General features: G+C 46.8%; 1 protein-coding gene across 1 annotated transcript; it reads left to right on the top strand.

Moving 5' to 3' along the window:
* The first annotated feature begins 14,895 nt into the window (after positions 1-14,895).
* On the top strand, positions 14,896-20,908 carry LOC124293898. Its single transcript, XM_046736792.1, has 4 exons — positions 14,896-17,289; positions 17,342-20,322; positions 20,437-20,564; positions 20,778-20,908. The coding sequence occupies exons 1-4, from the start codon at positions 14,896-14,898 to the stop codon at positions 20,906-20,908; spliced, it is 5,634 nt and encodes a 1,877-aa protein (XP_046592748.1).
* The last annotated feature ends 1,370 nt before the right edge of the window (positions 20,909-22,278 follow it).

Raw genomic sequence — 22,278 nt, 5'->3', positions numbered from 1 at the left:
ATTCGTATCAATATTAATAATAATGATAACAACGGTGTTTTTTTCGAGACTCCATATTCGAATCTTCAAGAATTGCTTGATAATTCGAATATACGTGTTGAGAATCGAGTCTCGAATAAACCGTGCCGCCCGATATACTGGTAACGAAAGATTTATATTTTTGCTAAAAAGATATTGAAAATCTAAAAAAAAAAAAAAAAAAATCAAAAAAACACGCATTGAAAAAGCTTACTGAGTAAATTCGTTGCCGATGCCGACTTCGAGTCCAAAACGAAAATCGTCTATTTCACGATTAGTGAAACCGCTTCTCTGCGTTTTCCAAATTCGCACTTATAAGAAAACTGCAAAATGTCCTAATTCGTCCCAAGTACGTATAAATAATAAAATTCACCCCAATTGGTAATATTTGTGTAAAATGAAAGGTTGATTAAGAAACGTCGAGAAAATGAATGACTTGTTTGTGTAAGGCTACGTGTAGAATGAATTTTCCTGAAATGTCGTGTCGTTGTCTGTCTCTTAGATTGGTAAGTATCTGAAGAAGCTGCTGCTTCTGTCCCAGACGATTCGTTTCGATTCGTTTGTGGAACAATAATCCGTTTATTAAAGATTTCACGTAAAACACACACACATACATACACAAGCACACAGAATAACTTACTAATCCCTTTTGATGTGAAAATGTCTGAAATTAGTTTCAGGCAACCAGGATCCAAACGAAACGAAGAAACGTAATAGAATTTTCTTATTTGCATTTGTGACACAGAGTCGAGGATGTGAAATGTTGAATAATGATCATTACGATTATATTACTGTCGCAGGCAAACGGAGAAACTGGCGTATATGATGAGGCGTGTATAAATCGTATTGTATACACAAATATTATAACATTATTATTGTATTTTAAGAGTATAAGAGTTGATGTTTAATTATTTGTATTTGTAGTTGTGTATTATACTCGTTTGGTTGGCTTTGATGAAGGTGAGAGTCTAACTCGGGTTACTAGATACTACTACGTACCTTTTGTTGGCGGGGCAAACCAAAGTATAACGAAGACGTCTTTCAAAAATTGTGTATCAACCGGCGATTGCAAGCTGAGAAAATGTGTCGGCGATACTGGCTTGCAAAAACGATTAACTAACGAATCGGGGAGAAAACTTGTGTCTCACAGTTTGGCTTGCACTTTAATTCGCAATGTGTATTTTCAATTGAAAATCGCTGTTTCGTTCGATCGTTTCTGGTTGGGGTGCATGCAGAAAATCCTTGTAGACATAGCAAAATATGATACAGACAAAACTGTGTTTATTCATTCCTCGATGAACCGAGGATTGTATTCTCTTTCTTTTTATTCAAATATTTCTTTGCACTAGTCCGTCGCGCTATCGTGTTTCGCAAAATGTATAAAAAGTAATAATAAGATATTAATCATTACAAATAAACGAGAAAACTAAACGAAGTAATGAATTTGGAAACTCTGGAAATGAGGGGGAAAGAAGCAAAAAAGAAAAAAAACAAGAAACAATGTAAAGTAAACGTGGAAAAAATTCAATTGAATAAACAAGTGTGCTCAAAAAATTGCGAGGCTGGACGCTGGGCGTTTGGCGATTACGGTTATAATTATATAATTAGTGACAAAGTAGATATTTTAAATGTATCGAGATATATTTTTGTTTTAAGTACCTGCTATCATTATACTGTATAAATGCGTGTAGTGATGTGTACATGTATATTGTCGTTTTGATTTTGTCTCTTTTCCCTGTTGTGTCCTATCGGGGGAAAACGAGGATGAAAAATTTCCGCGTTTCCTCCTCTGGATATAAAAAAGCTGAAGATCGTTGCAAAACAGTACGATACAAGAATGAAATAAGCGTTGAGTAGAAGCGAAGGAAAAAAGATAAGAGAATAAAAAATTATGTATGCGTTACACAATTTGACGAACACACCGAGCGCGACGTTCCCCCCGATTAATTAAATTTCCAATCTGCCTCCCATAAATGAGAAAGTCGCAATCTCGGGGAACTTGGTTGCCCGCCAGCACCATTGAAGGATAAAGATTGCAGGCGCGCTATAGTCGCGAATAACGAAGGATTTGTGGTCGATGATGAATACCTTACAGTGATGTAATCATGATTTTATGAATTATAAATATATATGATATGTGTGTGTGCACACACAGAGAGAAACACACGAACACTGCAGACATATGCAGACATTTACATGTAATATTATTAATTTCAGCCAACATTGTGTGTACGCATCCGTGCAATTAACAAGTTGCGACGTAATTGCTACTGCGCCTCTCTGTTGACTCTTAATTCAAAAATGCAATATTCTGATCAGTAAATTGAAGCTCTCTCTCCTGTTGGTGGTCGGAGGAGTGGATTCGAAAATCTTGGCCTGAATTTGGCAAACTGAAACTGGTTCAATGGCAATTGCGAAAAAAACGGAGGAAGAGATAAAGAAATGAGAGATTGAAACATGGGAGAGGACAGCGTGTGTGCAAAAATCGTATATATTATACTACTTGGTAGAATCACCTTTTCATTAAAAATTCACAACATCATTCATCATAACTTTTTGTACTAAAAATGAGAAAAAAAAATTGGAAGAATAGGTTTACTTGTAACCGTAACTAGTGATAGAAAAATTATTATCCTAATTATTATACGAACAGCGTGTGAGGATCGAGCTTTATACCGCTTTTGTATGTTTACTATGGGTTACATTTGAATATGACAAGGTAAAACTTCGAGAACAATTGTATCGTGATGAGTATATGTGTACATATACACATAGGTAGATGTGCGGATCCGTATCCGACATTGTACATGCATATAGTGTATACGTTTATACGTATGTACGATTTTTTCGTACGTACATATGTATACATGTGTACGTTCATTTATGCATCACATGCAAACACATGAATATACAATGATGATATATTATATTAAGATGTAAGAATATTATTATTATTATCACTACGCTACGAAACTATGAGTATGATGATTTCAAGGAAAGTATGAATATGAATAAACATTTTTTGATACCCTTATCCTAATGATAACGGTAAAATTCGAAAAATGAAGTGTGTATTTATTTACCATAATCCCCTTATCAATTTTAATTCCAACTTTGGTCTGCGATTTTGTGACGAGGAATTTTTTGTCCTCGCATTGATTACAATGAGCATTGCCAGATGAATGGGACTCCATGGACTCCGGTACAGGTGTATTTGAGAACCTGGACAAACCACGAAATGGGAAAGTGCTGATACTTTTTTTCGTTTCATAACTGTCAGTCTGCATCCGTTGATCGCAGCACAATCGAACTGCGCACCATACATTTCAGTCGCTGTATTAAGTGGGTGCAGTGATTTCCATTTAATCTTCCTGCAGTAATCTCAATTCTCAAGGTTTTCAGCAATAATCCGAAGGAGTGAGCCTGACTTTGTCTTCATTTTTCGATCGAAAACTTTTGGTCTCGGATTCTATTTGTATTACCCTTTCCTGACTAATTGGAGCCCCAGGAACTCAGAAAACACAGCGAAAGTAGCCTGGGATCACCTGCAGAGAAGTTACGATATAAAAAGCACCTGCTGAAAAATGTCGAAAATTCAGGTTTTCGTTTTTTGGCTGTAACTTTCGATGCATTCATCGCAGCGTATTGGGACTGCGCCCAATCGATTTCTCTCGCAAAATTACGTCGGAATAGTGCCACAATTAATTTATTCCAGCACTTTTGAAAATCGCGAAAATTTTCGCCAAAAATACAAAGGGGTTAACCTTCCTTTTTTTTTGACCAAAAAATTTTTCGTCTCAGAATTGATTCGTATGACTCTTTCCCGACCAATTGGACCCCAAGGAACTCAGAAAACGCAGCAAAAGGAGCGTGGGATCAACGGGAGAGAAGATACGAGGGAAAAAGCACCTGCTGAAAAATGTCGAAAATTCAGGTTTTCGTTTTTTGGCTGTAACTTTCGATGCGTTGATCGCAGCGTATTGGGACTGCGCCCGATCGATTTCTCTCGCGAAATTACGTCGGAATAGTGCCACAATTAATTTATTCCAGCACTTTTGAAAATCGCGAAAATTTTCGCCAAAAATACAAAGGGGTAACCTTCCTTTTTTTTTGACCAAAAATTTTTCGTCTCAGAATTGATTCGTATGACTCTTTCCCGACCAATTGGACCCCAAGGAACTCAGAAAACGCAGCAAAAGGAGCGTGGGATCAACGGGAGAGAAGATACGAGGAAAAAAGCACCTGCTGAAAAATGTCGAAAATTCAGGTTTTCGTTTTTTGGCTGTAACTTTCGATGCGTTGATCGCAGCGTATTGGGACTGCGCCCGATCGATTTCTCTCGCGAAATTACGTCGGAATAGTGCCACAATTAATTTATTCCAGCACTTTTGGAAATCGCGAAAATTTTCGCCAAAAATACAAAGGGGTTACCTTCCTTTTTTTTTGACCAAAAAATTTTTCGTCTCAGAATTGATTCGTATGACTCTTTCCCGACCAATTGGACCCCAAGGAACTCAGAAAACGCAGCAAAAGGAGCGTGGGATCAACGGGAGAGAAGATACGAGGAAAAAAGCACCTGCTCAAAAATGTCGAAAATTCAGGTTTTCGTTTTTTGGCTGTAACTTTCGATGCGTTGATCGCAGCGTATTGGGACTGCGCCCGATCGATTTCTCTCGCAAATTTACGTCGGAATAGTGCCACAATTAATTTATTCCAGCACTTTTGAAAATCGCGAAAATTTTCGCCAAAAATACAAAGGGGTTAACCTTCCTTTTTTTTTGACCAAAATATTTTTCGTCTCAGAATTGATTCGTATGACTCTTTCCCGACCAATCGGACCCCAAGGAACTCAGAAAACGCAGCAAAAGGAGCGTGGGATCAACGGGAGAGAAGATACGCGGAAAAAAGCACCTGCCGAAAATTTCGAAAATTCAGGTTTTCGTTTTTTGGCTGTAACTTTCGATGCGTTGATCGCAGCGTATTGGGACTGCGCCCGATCGATTTCTCTCGCGAAATTACGTCGGAATAGTGCCACGATTAATTTATTCCAGCACTTTTGAAAATCGCGAAAATTTTCGCCAAAAATACAAAGGGGTTAACCTTCCTTTTTTTTTGACCAAAAAATTTTTCGTCTCAGAATTGATTCGTATGACTCTTTCCCGACCAATTGGACCCCAAGGAACTCAGAAAACGCAGCAAAAGGAGCGTGGGATCAACGGGAGAGAAGATACGAGGAAAAAAGCACCTGCTGAAAAATGTCGAAAATTCAGGTTTTCGTTTTTTGGCTGTAACTTTCGAAGCGTTGATCGCAGCGTATTGGGACTGCGCCCAATCGATTTCTCTCGCAAAATTGCGTCCGAATAGTGCTACGATTAATTTATTCCAGCTCTTTTGAAAATCGCGAAAATTTTCGCCAAAAATACAAAGGGGTTAACCTTCCTTTTTTTTTGACCAAAAAATTTTTCGTCTCAGAATTGATTCGTATGACTCTTTCCCGACCAATTGGACCCCAAGGAACTCAGAAAACGCAGCAAAAGGAGCGTGGGATCAACGGGAGAGAAGATACGAGGAAAAAAGCACCTGCTCAAAAATGTCGAAAATTCAGGTTTTCGTTTTTTGGCTGTAACTTTCGATGCGTTGATCGCAGCGTATTGGGACTGCGCCCGATCGATTTCTCTCGCGAAATTACGTCGGAATAGTGCCACAATTAATTTATTCCAGCACTTTTGGAAATCGCGAAAATTTTCGCCAAAAATACAAAGGGGTTAACCTTCCTTTTTTTTTGACCAAAAAATTTTTCGTCTCAGAATTGATTCGTATGACTCTTTCCCGACCAATTGGACCCCAAGGAACTCAGAAAACGCAGCAAAAGAAGCGTGGGATCAACGGGAGAGAAGATACGAGGAAAAAAGCACCTGCTGAAAAATGTCGAAAATTCAGGTTTTCGTTTTTTGGCTGTAACTTTCGATGCGTTGATCGCAGCGTATTGGGACTGCGCCCAATCGATTTCTCTCGCAAAATTACGTCGGAATAGTGCCACAATTAATTTATTCCAGCACTTTTGAAAATCGCGAAAATTTTCGCCAAAAATACAAAGGGGTTAACCTTCCTTTTTTTTTGACCAAAATATTTTTCGTCTCAGAATTGATTCGTATGACTCTTTCCCGACCAATCGGACCCCAAGGAACTCAGAAAACGCAGCAAAAGGAGCGTGGGATCAACGGGAGAGAAGATACGAGGAAAAAAGCACCTGCTCAAAAATGTCGAAAATTCAGGTTTTCGTTTTTTGGCTGTAACTTTCGATGCGTTGATCGCAGCGTATTGGGACTGCGCCCGATCGATTTCTCTCGCGAAATTACGTCGGAATAGTGCCACAATTAATTTATTCCAGCACTTTTGGAAATCGCGAAAATTTTCGCCAAAAATACAAAGGGGTTACCTTCCTTTTTTTTTGACCAAAAAATTTTTCGTCTCAGAATTGATTCGTATGACTCTTTCCCGACCAATTGGACCCCAAGGAACTCAGAAAACGCAGCAAAAGGAGCGTGGGATCAACGGGAGAGAAGATACGAGGAAAAAAGCACCTGCTCAAAAATGTCGAAAATTCAGGTTTTCGTTTTTTGGCTGTAACTTTCGATGCGTTGATCGCAGCGTATTGGGACTGCGCCCGATCGATTTCTCTCGCAAATTTACGTCGGAATAGTGCCACAATTAATTTATTCCAGCACTTTTGAAAATCGCGAAAATTTTCGCCAAAAATACAAAGGGGTTAACCTTCCTTTTTTTTTGACCAAAATATTTTTCGTCTCAGAATTGATTCGTATGACTCTTTCCCGACCAATCGGACCCCAAGGAACTCAGAAAACGCAGCAAAAGGAGCGTGGGATCAACGGGAGAGAAGATACGCGGAAAAAAGCACCTGCCGAAAATTTCGAAAATTCAGGTTTTCGTTTTTTGGCTGTAACTTTCGATGCGTTGATCGCAGCGTATTGGGACTGCGCCCGATCGATTTCTCTCGCGAAATTACGTCGGAATAGTGCCACGATTAATTTATTCCAGCACTTTTGAAAATCGCGAAAATTTTCGCCAAAAATACAAAGGGGTTAACCTTCCTTTTTTTTTGACCAAAAAATTTTTCGTCTCAGAATTGATTCGTATGACTCTTTCCCGACCAATTGGACCCCAAGGAACTCAGAAAACGCAGCAAAAGGAGCGTGGGATCAACGGGAGAGAAGATACGAGGAAAAAAGCACCTGCTGAAAAATGTCGAAAATTCAGGTTTTCGTTTTTTGGCTGTAACTTTCGAAGCGTTGATCGCAGCGTATTGGGACTGCGCCCAATCGATTTCTCTCGCAAAATTGCGTCCGAATAGTGCTACGATTAATTTATTCCAGCTCTTTTGAAAATCGCGAAAATTTTCGCCAAAAATACAAAGGGGTTAACCTTCCTTTTTTTTTGACCAAAAAATTTTTCGTCTCAGAATTGATTCGTATGACTCTTTCCCGACCAATTGGACCCCAAGGAACTCAGAAAACGCAGCAAAAGGAGCGTGGGATCAACGGGAGAGAAGATACGAGGAAAAAAGCACCTGCTCAAAAATGTCGAAAATTCAGGTTTTCGTTTTTTGGCTGTAACTTTCGATGCGTTGATCGCAGCGTATTGGGACTGCGCCCGATCGATTTCTCTCGCGAAATTACGTCGGAATAGTGCCACAATTAATTTATTCCAGCACTTTTGGAAATCGCGAAAATTTTCGCCAAAAATACAAAGGGGTTAACCTTCCTTTTTTTTTGACCAAAAAATTTTTCGTCTCAGAATTGATTCGTATGACTCTTTCCCGACCAATTGGACCCCAAGGAACTCAGAAAACGCAGCAAAAGAAGCGTGGGATCAACGGGAGAGAAGATACGAGGAAAAAAGCACCTGCTGAAAAATGTCGAAAATTCAGGTTTTCGTTTTTTGGCTGTAACTTTCGATGCGTTGATCGCAGCGTATTAAGACTGCGCCCAATCGATTTTTCTCGCAAAATTACGTCGGAATAGTGCCACAATTAATTCATTCCAGCACTTTTGAAAATCGCGAAAATTTTCGCCAAAAATACAAAGGGGTTAACCTTCCTTTTTTTTTGACCAAAATATTTTTCGTCTCAGAATTGATTCGTATGACTCTTTCCCGACCAATCGGACCCCAAGGAACTCAGAAAACGCAGCAAAAGGAGCGTGGGATCAACGGGAGAGAAGATACGCGGAAAAAAGCACCTGCCGAAAAATGTCGAAAATTCAGGTTTTCGTTTTTTGGCTGTAACTTTCGATGCGTTGATCGCAGCGTATTGGGACTGCGCCCGATCGTTTTCTCTCGCGAAATTACGTCGGAATAGTGCCACGATTAATTTATTCCAGCACTTTTGAAAATCGCGAAAATTTTCGCCAAAAATACAAAGGGGTTAACCTTCCTTTTTTTTTGACCAAAAAATTTTTCGTCTCAGAATTGATTCGTATGACTCTTTCCCGACCAATTGGACCCCAAGGAACTCAGAAAACGCAGCAAAAGGAGCGTGGGATCAACGGGAGAGAAGATACGGGGAAAAAAGCACCTGCTGAAAGATGTCGAAAATTCAGGTTTTCGTTTTTTGGCTGTAACTTTCGATGCGTTGATCGCAGCCTATTGGGACTGCGCCCAATCGATTTCTCTCGCAAAATTACGTCGGAATAGTGCCACAATTAATTTATTCCAGCACTTTTGAAAATCGCGAAAATTTTCGCCAAAAATACAAAGGGGTTACCTTCCTTTTTTTTTGACCAAAAAATTTTTCGTCTCGGAATTGATTCGTATGACTCTTTCCCGACCAATTGAACCTCAAGAAACTCAGAAAACGCAGCTAAAGGAGCGTGGGATCAACGGGAGAGAAGATACGAGGAAAAAAGCACCTGCTGAAAAATGTCGAAAATTCAGGTTTTCGTTTTTTGGCTGTAACTTTCGAAGCGTTGATCGCAGCGTATTGGGACTGCGCCCAATCGATTTCTCTCGCAAAATTACGTCCGAATAGTGCTACGATTAATTTATTCCAGCTCTTTTGAAAATCGCGAAAATTTTCGCCAAAAATACAAAGGGGTTAACCTTCCTTTTTTTTTTACCAAAAAATTTTTCGTCTCAGAATTGATTCGTATGACTCTTTCCCGACCAATCGGACCCCAAGGAACTCAGAAAACGCAGCAAAAGGAGCGTGGGATCAACGGGAGAGAAGATACGAGGAAAAAAGCACCTGCTGAAAAATGTCGAAAATTCAGGTTTTCGTTTTTTGGCTGTAACTTTCGATGCGTTGATCGCAGCGTATTGGGACTGCGCCCGATCGATTTCTCTAGCGAAATTACGTCGGAATAGTGCCACAATTGATTTATTCCAGCACTTTTGGAAATCGCGAAAATTTTCGCCAAAAATACAAAGGGGTTAACCTTCCTTTTTTTTTGACCAAAAAATTTTTCGTCTCAGAATTGATTCGTATGACTCTTTCCCGACCAATCGGACCCCAAGGAACTCAGAAAACGCAGCAAAAGGAGCGTGGGATCAACGGGAGAGAAGATACGCGGAAAAAAGCACCTGCCGAAAATTTCGAAAATTCAGGTTCTCGTTTTTTGGCTGTAACTTTCGATGCGTTGATCGCAGCCTATTGGGACTGCGCCCGATCGATTTCTCTCGCGAAATTACGTCGGAATAGTGCCACAATTAATTTATTCCAGCACTTTTGAAAATCGCGAAAATTTTCGCCAAAAATACAAAGGGGTTAACCTTCCTTTTTTTTTGACCAAAATATTTTTCGTCTCAGAATTGATTCGTATGACTCTTTCCCGACCAATCGGACCCCAAGGAACTCAGAAAACGCAGCAAAAGGAGCGTGGGATCAACGGGAGAGAAGATACGAGGAAAAAAGCACCTGCTCAAAAATGTCGAAAATTCAGGTTTTCGTTTTTTGGCTGTAACTTTCGATGCGTTGATCGCAGCGTATTGGGACTGCGCCCGATCGATTTCTCTCGCGAAATTACGTCGGAATAGTGCCACAATTAATTTATTCCAGCACTTTTGGAAATCGCGAAAATTTTCGCCAAAAATACAAAGGGGTTACCTTCCTTTTTTTTTGACCAAAAAATTTTTCGTCTCAGAATTGATTCGTATGACTCTTTCCCGACCAATTGGACCCCAAGGAACTCAGAAAACGCAGCAAAAGGAGCGTGGGATCAACGGGAGAGAAGATACGAGGAAAAAAGCACCTGCTCAAAAATGTCGAAAATTCAGGTTTTCGTTTTTTGGCTGTAACTTTCGATGCGTTGATCGCAGCGTATTGGGACTGCGCCCGATCGATTTCTCTCGCAAATTTACGTCGGAATAGTGCCACAATTAATTTATTCCAGCACTTTTGAAAATCGCGAAAATTTTCGCCAAAAATACAAAGGGGTTAACCTTCCTTTTTTTTTGACCAAAATATTTTTCGTCTCAGAATTGATTCGTATGACTCTTTCCCGACCAATCGGACCCCAAGGAACTCAGAAAACGCAGCAAAAGGAGCGTGGGATCAACGGGAGAGAAGATACGCGGAAAAAAGCACCTGCCGAAAATTTCGAAAATTCAGGTTTTCGTTTTTTGGCTGTAACTTTCGATGCGTTGATCGCAGCGTATTGGGACTGCGCCCGATCGATTTCTCTCGCGAAATTACGTCGGAATAGTGCCACGATTAATTTATTCCAGCACTTTTGAAAATCGCGAAAATTTTCGCCAAAAATACAAAGGGGTTAACCTTCCTTTTTTTTTGACCAAAAAATTTTTCGTCTCAGAATTGATTCGTATGACTCTTTCCCGACCAATTGGACCCCAAGGAACTCAGAAAACGCAGCAAAAGGAGCGTGGGATCAACGGGAGAGAAGATACGAGGAAAAAAGCACCTGCTGAAAAATGTCGAAAATTCAGGTTTTCGTTTTTTGGCTGTAACTTTCGAAGCGTTGATCGCAGCGTATTGGGACTGCGCCCAATCGATTTCTCTCGCAAAATTGCGTCCGAATAGTGCTACGATTAATTTATTCCAGCTCTTTTGAAAATCGCGAAAATTTTCGCCAAAAATACAAAGGGGATAACCTTCCTTTTTTTTTGACCAAAAAATTTTTCGTCTCAGAATTGATTCGTATGACTCTTTCCCGACCAATTGGACCCCAAGGAACTCAGAAAACGCAGCAAAAGGAGCGTGGGATCAACGGGAGAGAAGATACGAGGAAAAAAGCACCTGCTCAAAAATGTCGAAAATTCAGGTTTTCGTTTTTTGGCTGTAACTTTCGATGCGTTGATCGCAGCGTATTGGGACTGCGCCCGATCGATTTCTCTCGCGAAATTACGTCGGAATAGTGCCACAATTAATTTATTCCAGCACTTTTGGAAATCGCGAAAATTTTCGCCAAAAATACAAAGGGGTTAACCTTCCTTTTTTTTTGACCAAAAAATTTTTCGTCTCAGAATTGATTCGTATGACTCTTTCCCGACCAATTGGACCCCAAGGAACTCAGAAAACGCAGCAAAAGAAGCGTGGGATCAACGGGAGAGAAGATACGAGGAAAAAAGCACCTGCTGAAAAATGTCGAAAATTCAGGTTTTCGTTTTTTGGCTGTAACTTTCGATGCGTTGATCGCAGCGTATTGGGACTGCGCCCAATCGATTTCTCTCGCAAAATTACGTCGGAATAGTGCCACAATTAATTTATTCCAGCACTTTTGAAAATCGCGAAAATTTTCGCCAAAAATACAAAGGGGTTAACCTTCCTTTTTTCTTGACCAAAATATTTTTCGTCTCAGAATTGATTCGTATGACTCTTTCCCGACCAATTGGACCCCAAGGAACTCAGAAAACGCAGCAAAAGGAGCGTGGGATCAACGGGAGAGAAGATACGAGGAAAAAAGCACCTGCTGAAAAATGTCGAAAATTCAGGTTTTCGTTTTTTGGCTGTAACTCTCGAAGCGTTGATCGCAGCGTATTGGGACTGCGCCCAATCGATTTCTCTCGCAAAATTGCGTCCGAATAGTGCTACGATTAATTTATTCCAGCTCTTTTGAAAATCGCGAAAATTTTCGCCAAAAATACAAAGGGGTTAACCTTCCTTTTTTTTTGACCAAAAAATTTTTCGTCTCAGAATTGATTCGTATGACTCTTTCCCGACCAATTGGACCCCAAGGAACTCAGAAAACGCAGCAAAAGGAGCGTGGGATCAACGGGAGAGAAGATACGAGGAAAAAAGCACCTGCTCAAAAATGTCGAAAATTCAGGTTTTCGTTTTTTGGCTGTAACTTTCGATGCGTTGATCGCAGCGTATTGGGACTGCGCCCGATCGATTTCTCTCGCGAAATTACGTCGGAATAGTGCCACAATTAATTTATTCCAGCACTTTTGGAAATCGCGAAAATTTTCGCCAAAAATACAAAGGGGTTAACCTTCCTTTTTTTTTGACCAAAAAATTTTTCGTCTCAGAATTGATTCGTATGACTCTTTCCCGACCAATTGGACCCCAAGGAACTCAGAAAACGCAGCAAAAGAAGCGTGGGATCAACGGGAGAGAAGATACGAGGAAAAAAGCACCTGCTGAAAAATGTCGAAAATTCAGGTTTTCGTTTTTTGGCTGTAACTTTCGATGCGTTGATCGCAGCGTATTGGGACTGCGCCCGATCGATTTCTCTCGCGAAATTACGTCGGAATAGTGCCACAATTAATTTATTCCAGCACTTTTGGAAATCGCGAAAATTTTCGCCAAAAATACAAAGGGGTTAACCTTCCTTTTTTTTTGACCAAAATATTTTTCGTCTCAGAATTGATTCGTATGACTCTTTCCCGACCAATCGGACCCCAAGGAACTCAGAAAACGCAGCAAAAGGAGCGTGGGATCAACGGGAGAGAAGATACGCGGAAAAAAGCACCTGCCGAAAAATGTCGAAAATTCAGGTTTTCGTTTTTTGGCTGTAACTTTCGATGCGTTGATCGCAGCGTATTGGGACTGCGCCCGATCGTTTTCTCTCGCGAAATTACGTCGGAATAGTGCCACGATTAATTTATTCCAGCACTTTTGAAAATCGCGAAAATTTTCGCCAAAAATACAAAGGGGTTAACCTTCCTTTTTTTTTGACCAAAAAATTTTTCGTCTCAGAATTGATTCGTATGACTCTTTCCCGACCAATTGGACCCCAAGGAACTCAGAAAACGCAGCAAAAGGAGCGTGGGATCAACGGGAGAGAAGATACGGGGAAAAAAGCACCTGCTGAAAGATGTCGAAAATTCAGGTTTTCGTTTTTTGGCTGTAACTTTCGATGCGTTGATCGCAGCCTATTGGGACTGCGCCCAATCGATTTCTCTCGCAAAATTACGTCGGAATAGTGCCACAATTAATTTATTCCAGCACTTTTGAAAATCGCGAAAATTTTCGCCAAAAATACAAAGGGGTTACCTTCCTTTTTTTTTGACCAAAAAATTTTTCGTCTCGGAATTGATTCGTATGACTCTTTCCCGACCAATTGAACCTCAAGAAACTCAGAAAACGCAGCTAAAGGAGCGTGGGATCAACGGGAGAGAAGATACGAGGAAAAAAGCACCTGCTGAAAAATGTCGAAAATTCAGGTTTTCGTTTTTTGGCTGTAACTTTCGAAGCGTTGATCGCAGCGTATTGGGACTGCGCCCAATCGATTTCTCTCGCAAAATTACGTCCGAATAGTGCTACGATTAATTTATTCCAGCTCTTTTGAAAATCGCGAAAATTTTCGCCAAAAATACAAAGGGGTTAACCTTCCTTTTTTTTTTACCAAAAAATTTTTCGTCTCAGAATTGATTCGTATGACTCTTTCCCGACCAATCGGACCCCAAGGAACTCAGAAAACGCAGCAAAAGGAGCGTGGGATCAACGGGAGAGAAGATACGAGGAAAAAAGCACCTGCTGAAAAATGTCGAAAATTCAGGTTTTCGTTTTTTGGCTGTAACTTTCGATGCGTTGATCGCAGCGTATTGGGACTGCGCCCGATCGATTTCTCTAGCGAAATTACGTCGGAATAGTGCCACAATTAATTTATTCCAGCACTTTTGGAAATCGCGAAAATTTTCGCCAAAAATACAAAGGGGTTAACCTTCCCCTACGTCGGCTGTCACCTTGTCGTGGTGTAGGGGCTTGACGGCCGCGATGAATCTTGGGGATCCGACGCTCCGGGGCTTCAAACCTTGTGGCGGAAGTGACTCTAGACGAGCGTCCACTAAGAACAGTCGGCTCAGCCTCTTTGGGCTGGGTGTATGAATGGTGATCTGAATGGGCGATGCGTACATGGGATGCGGTTGGGGCTCCTGGGGCGATTTCTCAGAGACTAACCAAGGAAGGAGTAGTTGCCGACCGACCGGGGCTGCGGGTGAAGTCAGTACCTTTACCGGACCTCTGTGGCGTACTACGGGTAAACGTTAGTCCACGGAACCTCGGTTCCCTGGCGAAGGTCCCAGGAAACCACATGTTCAACGTGGGAGAACCGCTCCCTGCAGCTGACTGGAGCCAATCTGGGAGTCAAACCTGGTGCCCTGGGCGCATGCGTGGAGGATTACCTGGTCAGTATTTCCTCATACCCGATGTCCGGTAGGGCAAATCCGGCAAGGTCTTACTCGGCCGGTGGCCTACCCTGTTTCGGATTAGCAGGGGAATCCCCGGCCGGGCGACTGAAAAGAGCTAGGGATGGGGGGTTCGCATGGATAGGGCAGACCACCCGATAAACCGATAGCGGCTTCCATGCGAGGGGATAGGATTTTTTCCGGCGGGGAAAGATGCCACACCGCGGTGTGGCTGCCATGATGGCCGAACCGTCGTAATCAGACCAACACTTTAATATGGATAATTTAACATGGAGTAGGCAGAAGGTGAAGCAAGGAGAGGTGCAAGAGCACCTGAATAGCAGGGGCACGCGTGGGGACGCGAGGGGCAGGGGCGCGCGCGCGCGAGGTCAAGCACTTGTGCGGGGTATTAGCTGGCCCCCTCTCAAAAGCACGGAGCCGGGGGTTACGCCAGGGCAGGCACCTGCACCCAACGTTTTGGCGGAGACTGTGGGGGGAATCAACGCACCGTCACAGGTGGTGCCCGAAGAGACACCCACACGACACGAGCAGCAGCAGGGGAACAAACGAAAGGGGGACGAGCTAACGCCGCCCGAGAACGCTGCACTCTCGGACGGAGAGCTCTTTCTTCCGCGCAGACTCGAGGGAGAAGGGAAAGAAAAATCGAGGCACCAAGCTGCGACTGCCGAGGGGAAGGGGAAGGGAACGGCCAGCCCCTCAGGCGAGGAGGAGGCAGCACGTACGCTCCTGGGAGCTCGCCCGAAGCGCAAGAAGAGATGCACAGCTACCGTCAAGGGAACCTACCTGGAAGACGACTCCGAAGCAGGGGAGTCTGGCTCAGAGTGGAGCGCGCAGGGCTCGAACCTACGGCCAACAAAGAACCCTTCAGTGGGAAAAAGGAAGGCCAAAGCCGCGGCTAGGTCCCCAAAGAAAATCCCGCAGGGGGCAGGCCCTGTGGAATACAGGCTCATGACAGCATCGGACCTTGGGGCACAACTAATGGAGTGGCTCGAGGATATAGACGCCGTAAGGATGAGGTGCAAATCCATGCAGGGCAGGCTGAGTGGCGAAATAAAGAGAAAGGTGGGTTTGGCGAAGGAGGCCCTACTTACACTCACCGTGAAAGCGGAGGCAGCAGGTGACCCCGCTCTCCTCCAGGCGCGCAACGCGGACCTAGAAGCTCAGTTGCGTGATACCCGTAGGGAAAGGGACGAGCTCCAACGGGAACTCGAGAAAAATCGAGAAGGCCGAGAGAGGCCTCAGACGGAAATAGCGAACCGGGCGACATGCTCATACGCACAGGTTGCCAGCAGGGGCCCTGTGGCGAGAGCCGGCGAGCGACGGTCGGAAGCCGCCCAAACGACGATGGTGCTTGACCTGGGAGCGGCCACTAGGAGGAGCGAGGTGGAGGCCAATGAAGGGCCGACGACGGCGACATCAGCCGGTGCTTCGGAGTTCGAACTTCGCCTAACGGGATCCGAACTTCGACTCATCCCGGACAGTGACAGGGTCAGGGACGAGGAGATGGCCAGACAGTCCGCGGCCCTGAAACAGGTACGAGAGGAGGTGGGCAGGATATCCCTCCTGCTCCTCGATGCCTCGAGCAAGAGCGGAGCAGCTGACCAAGACCCTCTTGGTAAGGATACGGCACAACCTCGCGGCACGCAGGCCACCACGGAGAAAGTGCAGAGGTCCTCGGGTGACCGGGGTGCGACCGACACTCCGATGGAAGTCGATGCCGGCGCCGATGCAGAGAACGGTAGGGGCGGCTGGAGTACGAAAAGGAAGAGAAAAGGAAAGCGCCTTGGCGAGGGAGTGCCGAGTGGGGCAGCAGTGGAAGCCACACAGACTGCCCCAACAGGGGCCCTGCGGCGTACCGGGGAGGACGGACCCACGGTGGCTCGCCGTAGAGCACCGAGGACAGCAGCCGTTGCTATCAAAAGCAGAGAGGAGAACACCCCGTATGCGGAAATACTCAAGTTCGCACGCGAGAAAATACAACTCGCGGAGCTTGGTATAGAGGAGACGAGGATGCGGCGGGCAGCTAACGGGGGGGTTCTCATCGAGATTCCTGGCCCCGAGAATACGAGGAAGGCGGACGCTCTAGCGGCGCAGCTGACCAAAGTAATCCTTGATAAATACGGCAACGCAGTCTCAGTGACAAGGCCGGTTATCAAGGGCGAACTGAGAGTCCTGGGCTTGGATGACTCAGTGTCCACCGAGGAACTGGCTCGCACCCTAGCCGAGCAGGGTGGCTGTAAGGTGGAGGAGGTCCGTGTAGGTGTCCCGAGGAGGACACCGAATGGACTATACAGCGCGTGGGCACAGTGCCCCCTGAGGGCAGCTGTGGCTGTCGCGAAGAAGGGCAAGGTGAGGATCGGTTGGACCACGGCCAGGGTAGAGCTGCTGGAGGCGCGCCCCAGGCAATGCTACAAGTGCTGGGGCTTTGGCCATATAGGGAGTACGTGCAAGGCGTCGACAGAGCGCCGGGCCGCGTGCTACAGGTGCAGCGCTGAGGGCCACCAGGCGCGAGATTGCACGGCCAATCCCAAATGCGCGGTCTGCGAGGGGAGGGGGATAGACAGCGCCCACAGGATGGGTTCGGGACGTTGTACATCCGTCGGCGAACGGGGTCGGAGGCCCGTGACTAATGCAAGCGAGAATGGTCAGGTACATACAGTGTAACCTGAACCATAGCAAGGGGGCTCAGGACCTACTGAAGCAAGTAGTGCTCGAAAGGGAAATCGACGTGTGCCTCGTATCCGAGCCGTACGCTACTCCGAGCGTGGCCACTTGGCTTAGCAGTGACGATGGCCGGGCGGCCATATACTGGAGGGCAGAGGGTAACGTCCGCGGGGGCTCGCTCCTCAAAAGGGGAAGAGGGTACGTGGCCGCTAAGTTCGGGGATATAATTGCCATATCGGTGTATATATCCCCGAACATTCTGATAGCGGAGTTCACCGAGCATCTGGACGACCTGGCTCGGGTGATCCAGCTGGCGGGGAACAGTGGGAGGGGGGTACTGGTGGGGGGGGATTTCAATGCCCGCTCGCCGACCTGGGACCCGTCTGGGTCCAACCGAAGGGGAGAGCTGCTCGAGGAGTGGGCGGCATCATGCGGTGTACGTCTCCACAACACTGGGAGGACGGCGACATGCATTAGGGCACAGGGGTCATCCGTCGTCGATCTGACGTGGTCGTCAGTTAATCTTGTACCCGTGATCAAGGGGTGGCGGGTGTTGGAAGAGACGGAAACACTATCCGACCACCGGTACATCTCGTACGAGGTCGGTACCCCTAGACGCGCAGAGCACAGGGGTAGAAAGGGCCACATGCGCTGGAACTGGTCGAAGTTCAGTCCGGAACATCTGACAGATGCTCTGTCCCTCACCCTTTCCTGGGGACCAACTGGAGGGGACTATACGACGCCAGAGGGCCTTGCAGGATGGATCGAGCGTGCCATGACGCAGGCCTGCGACGCAGCCGCGCCGAGAGCTCGCACGGGGAATCGCTCCAGAAAAGCGACATACTGGTGGAGCGAGGAGCTGGCCGACATACGCAGGTCCTGCATAGCGGCGAGGAGGCGCCTCGCTAGGGGAAGACGGACGGCTGATGACCGTCAGGAAAAAGAGGCCGAGTATCGGGCCGCCAAGAGGGTGCTCCGAGACGGCATAAAAGCGGCCAAGGCCAAGGCGTGGAGAGACCTCATCAGCTCCGTGGAAGCGGATCCATGGGGTCTCTCTTACAAATTGGTGCTAGGCAAACTGCGAAGCTCCCAAAGAGGGTTGACGGAGACGCTGGAGGAGGATACCCTCAGGAGCCTCCTTGATGCCCTCTTCCCGAGGGGTGATGGATGCGCTCCGAGGGCCCAGGGCGGCTGTCAGTGGGACGAACGGTGGGCGGTCACGGCGGACGAGGTTCGAGCTGCGCTTAAAAAGGCATGCTCGCGCAATGTCGCCCCGGGACCGGATGGCGTTAAGGGAAGTGCGTGGGCGAGAGTTCCGGAGGGAATGATCGCACTACTGTCGAGGAATTTCAGCCTCTGCCTGCGAGAAGGAGTCGTTCCGCTGCCATGGAAGAAGGCTCGACTGGTGCTCATCCCTAAGGGGGGAGCACCCACCGGACCTATCCCCAAAGTAAGGCCGATATGCCTCCTGAACGAGGTGGGTAAAATGTTCGAGAGGATCCTGGTGGCTCGGCTGGGCAAATGGATGGAGGGGAATCCTCGGGCGCGCTTGTCCGAGGACCAGTACGGGTTTCGGGAAGGGCGATCCACGAACGATGCTTTGCTAAGGGTGCGACGATTCGTGGAAAACGCCACGGAGAAGGGGGGCTACGCGGTGGCTGTGTCTCTCGACATCGCCAACGCATTCAATAGTTTGCCATGGCCGTCCATAAGGGACGCACTTAAAGACAAAGCGGCTCCGGAGTATCTTCGACGGGTCCTGGATTCCTACCTGTGGGACAGGCACGTGGAATACACAAACGGAGATGGAGAGCTGAGGAGTCTGGCAGTGACGGCCGGGGTCCCACAGGGCTCGGTTCTCGGCCCCCTGCTATGGAACTTGACTTTCGACGAGGTTCTGCGGGGGGAGGGGGTTGCAGACTGTGTTACTGTCTGCTACGCGGATGACACGCTGGTTTTGAGTTCCGCTGGGGATCCATCCACAGCGGTAGCACTGGCAAATGCGATGGTAGCCAGGGTAGTCCGGCGAATTTCGGGCCTAGGCCTCACGGTGGCGGCGAGCAAGACGGAAGCGGTCCTATTCTGGCGCGTGAAAAGGGGGGAAGCACCAAACACCCCAGACGTCAGAGTTGGCGCGGAGAGGGTGCTACTGTCGGGGTCCATGAAGTACCTGGGGGTGCGACTGGATCCCGGCCTGACGTTCAAAGCGCACTTCGCGTCCATGGAGACTAGGCTAGGGGGTGTCACGAGGACACTAGCGAGGCTGATGCCAAACCTGAGGGGGCCATCCGAATCTAGGCGTAGGCTTTATGCGCAAACTCTATTCGCGGTAATAATGTACGGCGCTCCGGTGTGGGGGGATGTGGCGAGGTCCTCAAAGTATATCCAGCGAGTAATTACGAGGTGCCAGAGAAGGATATGCGCAAGAGTAGTTGCGGCATATCGCACGGCCTCCTTCGTGGCCGTTTCGATGCTGGCCAGGACCCCGCCACTATATCTAGTGGCTGATGCGTACAAGCGCACATTCCATAGAGTGCGTGAACTGCGGTCGACCAGGACGTGGTCCCAGAGCATGGTCAAAGCGATTAGGGAGGAGGAACTGCGCGTAGCCCGCGAGCAATGGAGGGTGGACCTCGGAAGTGCGGGGCTCCCCAGCGAGGGGTTGAGGTTAGCTATCCTAGCGAACTGGACGGGATGGTTCGACAGGGCACACGGGAGCATGACTTTCCGTGTGACCCAAGTCTTGACAGGCCACGGGTACTTCGCGGATTTCTTATATAGAATAGGGAAGACGGAGAGGCCGACCTGCTGGTACTGCCGGCTGGAGGAAGACACGGTGAGCCACACGGTGGAGGCGTGCCCCGCGTGGAGAGACGAGAGGAATGCCCTAAAGCGCGCCGTAGGGGAGGATCTGACACCGCCTGGCCTGATCAGGGCTATGGTAGGGTCGAGAGAGGGATGGGTGGCGGTGGCTAGCTTCGCGGAGCGGGTCATGACGGCCAAGGAACAGCGGGAGCGGTTACGACAGCGAACGCGGCGCAGCGTGCACCGCGCGACCCGCTTGAGCGGGAGAAATGGGGGTGGTTCGCGTGTAAGCGTGGGCATGACGTAGGCTCGGACCTACACGGGCAGGGGTCCAAACGGATTTGCGGGACGGGACACCGGTCGACCTCAGCCCGGTCCTTTGGGTCGGGGTCGTGGTTCGGAGGTGGAGGGGAGAGGAGGGGTGCAGGGCAACTTGGAATCTGGTGCCAGGATAGGTGAGACGCTAGGCGATAGGGTGACGTTAGGGTCGTTCCGGCCTTGCCCCCTCTTCTTCTTCTTCTTCTTCTGCCTCTCTCTCTTCGTCCCCCGGCCCGGGGACGGCGGATGTGACGGTCGCGCCGGATCCATCTTCCCCCGGATCCGCAAGGGCAGGGCGCTCGTTATCGCGAACATCGAGCACCGAGTGGGGGTCTCCATTCGCTTGACAGCTCCGTTAAGCGGAGCTCTCGTCGTAGCGGCAACAGAAGATGCCCCACCAGCGGGCAGGGTCGTCCTTCGCAAGAGGACACTGAGCGTAGGATGCAGCGGGGGGGAGCCGGGAGGCGCAACTCCCGGATAGGCGTTGAAGTAAGGTCCGCGCGTAACCGCGAAGGTGCCGGGGGGATCCCTGAGGTTATGCCTCGCGCGGTTCCGGGGAGTCCCCCCTACTCGTACCAGAGTGGCCGCTGGTTTTTTAGTGGGTGCGAGTCCCACACTACCCTGAAGCTTCTTGCGCGAAGCTCCAGGGTGTGCATAAGGCATTTTTACCAGCGTTATCAAAAAAAAAAAAAAAAAAAAAAAAAAAAAGGGGTTAACCTTCCTTTTTTTTTGACCAAAAAATTTTTCGTCTCAGAATTGATTCGTATGACTCTTTCCCGACCAATCGGACCCCAAGGAACTCAGAAAACGCAGCAAAAGGAGCGTGGGATCAACGGGAGAGAAGATACGCGGAAAAAAGCACCTGCCGAAAATTTCGAAAATTCAGGTTTTCGTTTTTTGGCTGTAACTTTCGATGCGTTGATCGCAGCGTATTGGGACCGCGCCCGATCGATTTCTCTCGCGAAATTACGTCGGAATAGTGCCACGATTAATTTATTCCAGCACTTTTGAAAATCGCGAAAATTTTCGCCAAAAATACAAAGGGGTTAACCTTCCTTTTTTTTTGACCAAAAAATTTTTCGTCTCAGAATTGATTCGTATGACTCTTTCCCGACCAATTGGACCCCAAGGAACTCAGAAAACGCAGCAAAAGGAGCGTGGGATCAACGGGAGAGAAGATACGAGGAAAAAAGCACCTGCTGAAAAATGTCGAAAATTCGGGTTTTCGTTTTTTGGCTGTAACTTTCGATGCGTTGATCGCAGCCTATTGGGATTGCGCCCGATCGATTTCTCTCGCAAAATTACGTCGGAATAGTGCCACAATTAATTTATTCCAGCACTTTTGGAAATCGCGAAAATTTTCGCCAAAAATACAAAGGGGTTAACCTTCCTTTTTTTTTTACCAAAAAATTTTTCGTCTCAGAATTGATTCGTATGACTCTTTCCCGACCAATCGGACCCCAAGGAACTCAGAAAACGCAGCAAAAGGAGCGTGGGATCAACGGGAGAGAAGATACGAGGAAAAAAGCACCTGCTGAAAAATGTCGAAAATTCAGGTTTTCGTTTTTTGGCTGTAACTTTCGATGCGTTGATCGCAGCGTATTGGGACTGCGCCCGATCGATTTCTCTAGCGAAATTACGTCGGAATAGTGCCACAATTAATTTATTCCAGCACTTTTGGAAATCGCGAAAATTTTCGCCAAAAATACAAAGGGGTTAACCTTCCTTTTTTTTTGACCAAAAAATTTTTCGTCTCAGAATTGATTCGTATGACTCTTTCCCGACCAATCGGACCCCAAGGAACTCAGAAAACGCAGCAAAAGGAGCGTGGGATCAACGGGAGAGAAGATA

Source organism: Neodiprion lecontei, chromosome 4 (genome assembly GCF_021901455.1).
Source record: "Neodiprion lecontei isolate iyNeoLeco1 chromosome 4, iyNeoLeco1.1, whole genome shotgun sequence".
In the NCBI taxonomy this organism is placed as follows: domain Eukaryota; kingdom Metazoa; phylum Arthropoda; class Insecta; order Hymenoptera; family Diprionidae; genus Neodiprion; species Neodiprion lecontei.
The sequence above is the reverse complement of the archived record's forward strand: the minus strand, read 5'-3'. Positions and strand labels throughout refer to the sequence as shown.

Excerpts from the sequence above, each read along its gene's own strand:
- LOC124293898 (XM_046736792.1), top strand. The coding sequence starts at position 14,896 with ATGGATAATTTAACATGGAGTAGGCAGAAGGTGAAGCAAGGAGAGGTG. Across the intron at positions 17,290-17,341 it reads ATGCAAGCGAGAATGGTCAG|CAAGTAGTGCTCGAAAGGGA; the intron begins GTACATACAGTG and ends GACCTACTGAAG. Across the intron at positions 20,565-20,777 it reads GGAATCTGGTGCCAGGATAG|CTCCGTTAAGCGGAGCTCTC; the intron begins GTGAGACGCTAG and ends TTCGCTTGACAG.